General features: G+C 34.3%; 1 protein-coding gene across 1 annotated transcript in view; it reads right to left on the bottom strand.

Moving 5' to 3' along the window:
- The window catches only part of LOC117124204 (bifunctional D-cysteine desulfhydrase/1-aminocyclopropane-1-carboxylate deaminase, mitochondrial-like), a 6,279-nt gene extending 4,517 nt beyond the window's left edge, over positions 1–1,762 (bottom strand). The window contains exons 1-2 of the mRNA XM_033270352.1: positions 1,577–1,762; positions 641–746 (exon numbers count right to left, since the gene is read on the bottom strand). Coding sequence (XP_033126243.1) covers positions 641–746; positions 1,577–1,762 — 292 coding nt within the window. The remainder of the gene's footprint in view (positions 1–640; positions 747–1,576) is intronic.
- Between the last annotated feature and the right edge of the window lie 755 nt (positions 1,763–2,517).

The raw sequence follows: 2,517 nt of genomic DNA, 5'->3' as shown, positions 1-2,517 counted from the left end.
ATTGTCACCACCAAGCACACCTCCACTACAATCTTAATCTTAATCTCTGATCACACATCAGCAGTGGCGACTCTAGGATATATTTTCTGAGCTTCCCAAATGAGATTTTTTAAAGAATAGGAACCTATGGATGGCCAGAAATGACACTTTCAGACTGTGACGGACATCTGTTGGCTTGGTGTGGACTATTTTTATATTTCTTTTTAGTTCAACTGCCCTATGTGCTCTGTCAGATGGGGGGAGGGGCTTGACCAGTCCAGTGGGGGGGCTTAGGCTCCTGCTTCCCCCTCCCACACTGACTATCAGGTGTGACAAATAAATGTGATATGTCCATATTTGGGTGTAATATGACATAATCATGCACATCACACAAATTTGTCACAAAAAAATTGACAGTGTGGACACAGCTTTAAGCTCTGTTCACACTGTCAGGTTATATGTGACAAATTTTAAGAAGAAAATTCCTGAATTTTTGTATTAAAATGAATTTAAATGATTGGAAATGATACTTTCTTTTATCTGTGACTTGATGTATTATTAAATGATCTTATTAATTTAAATAAATGTTGATATTATCAGTGTGACTAAAGCAATACAGTATTAGACATCTAACCTTGTATTAGACATCTAACCTTGTTACCTGATAAAACAGATCCAGTCATGTCATCTCGCTTGATATAAATATCAATATCATCTGGTATATTTGGAAGACTCCATTTATGAATAGGTGTAAATGGCTGAAAAAGCTAAAAGATATTTATTTATCCCATTAATTGAGAAAATTAATGGGGTAACTGGCGACTATGTGCTATCTATAGTGTATGCATTCGAAAAGTCTGTAGATTTACGTACATAAACTGATATCCAATTTTAAATTTTGAGAAATATTTTGAAAATATTATTTTGATCTTAACAATTGAATTTGTTCCACAGGAACTGAATGAGTTTGAACTGGTCATCTGGCAAACCTACTGTATTCCCATATTTTTAATAAGCATTTCCTCGTAATAGAGGTTGGCTGTAGAGCTAAAAGACATTTTGCAAAAAAGTTTCCCTTTATTAATAATAAGAGTGCCCTAAAGTAGGAGTTCTACTATACAAAAAAATAATCATTACTGCAAGCATCTTACTGTAATTAACCAATCTACCACTGAATCAATAAATCTTATGTAAACTAGATCCGAGAATGCGCAGTTCTAACTACAATTAAGACTTTTAGTTTGACATTATTGGATTTTTAAAATAAGACTTAGATTTTCACATGATTGCTCTTACAAATATCAAATTTTATTTAAATATTTGTAAAATATCTTTCTTTATGACTGACTGGCTCTTCTCTCTTAGTATAGTTTAAACTCACCTGTCAGTCACCATCTTACAAATCTAATATTTGTTTCCTTTTGCTATTAATCAGTATTTTGTCCAAGTGATTTCAATCTCTTGCTCTATGTAGTGATTTCTAGCTTTTGATTAGCTTTTAAAAATTGACTGATTAATACATTAAAAAATAAAATTCTCATATATTAAAGTATTTTGAAAATCAAATATATTTATATACAATTGGATTTTTTCCTACCTTAACTTTCAATAATGGAATCATTTGAAGGTGGCTTGCCCAATCAGGTGGCCTGTAACTGAGTAGTTTATTTGAATTACTCTTTGTGTGTCTGCATCTGCGATTCGTTGTTGCAAGCAGTAGATGTCCTTTTAAATGATTGATCTTCACCTGGCAAATTAGAGCCTTTACTTTGAATGCAATCATCATGACATTAACATAATTGTTAATTACCTGTTAAAAAAAGAATTTATAAACATTTTATTAATTATTACCAAATACATTAACAAAAACACCATCATTCTTCTCACTCCAATGTACCTATTTAAGAATATAGATTTTTTTAAATGATTAAATTTTCCATTTTTATCAAATTAAAAATATTTGAAATTCGAAATTTTGGCTGGGTCCCTAAGAACCCACGGTAGCCACAGTGCAATGCCAGTACCAACATATCTAATTCTCACGCGAGGATTGTTCAAGGAGAAGAGCAATCTGACTTCATTTAAAACCTGACTAAGGGTCTACAGTGCAAGAAGCAGGGACAATGCTCTTGACCAAATGCTTAGCTATAAATATAACTTTAAATGTTTTCATGTTACTACATTAGGATAGGCCTAGACTCAGCGGCGACACCAGAGATTTATCGACAACCGGTCTAACGAAGGTCTGAGACAAACAAGCGCCAATGAAGCCTCGGCCCAGAATAAAACCTCCCACCTTGTGCGATGCACGAAGTGAGTTTTTATGGCTTAGAATAGACCACAATAATATGACATTGGCAGTCAAAATAACGGTAATGTTATGTTATTTTTGTAGAAGCAGTTGGCGCATCGGTTGTGGCTTGGACTCCCAACGTTGAGGTGGGGGGGGGGGGCTAGGCCCTAGAGAGACCAAGCCTTGCAAAAGTACTGTAGTACTTGGATTTGGGAGTTGAATAGCTCAGTGGTTAAGATGCTTGC

Source organism: Anneissia japonica, unplaced genomic scaffold (genome assembly GCF_011630105.1).
Source record: "Anneissia japonica isolate Jap-2015-1 unplaced genomic scaffold, ASM1163010v1 scaffold1072_len94636_cov127, whole genome shotgun sequence".
NCBI classification, from domain to species: Eukaryota; Metazoa; Echinodermata; class Crinoidea; order Comatulida; family Comatulidae; genus Anneissia; species Anneissia japonica.
Note: the sequence above shows the minus strand (reverse complement) of the source record. Positions and strands in the feature narration are given on the sequence as shown.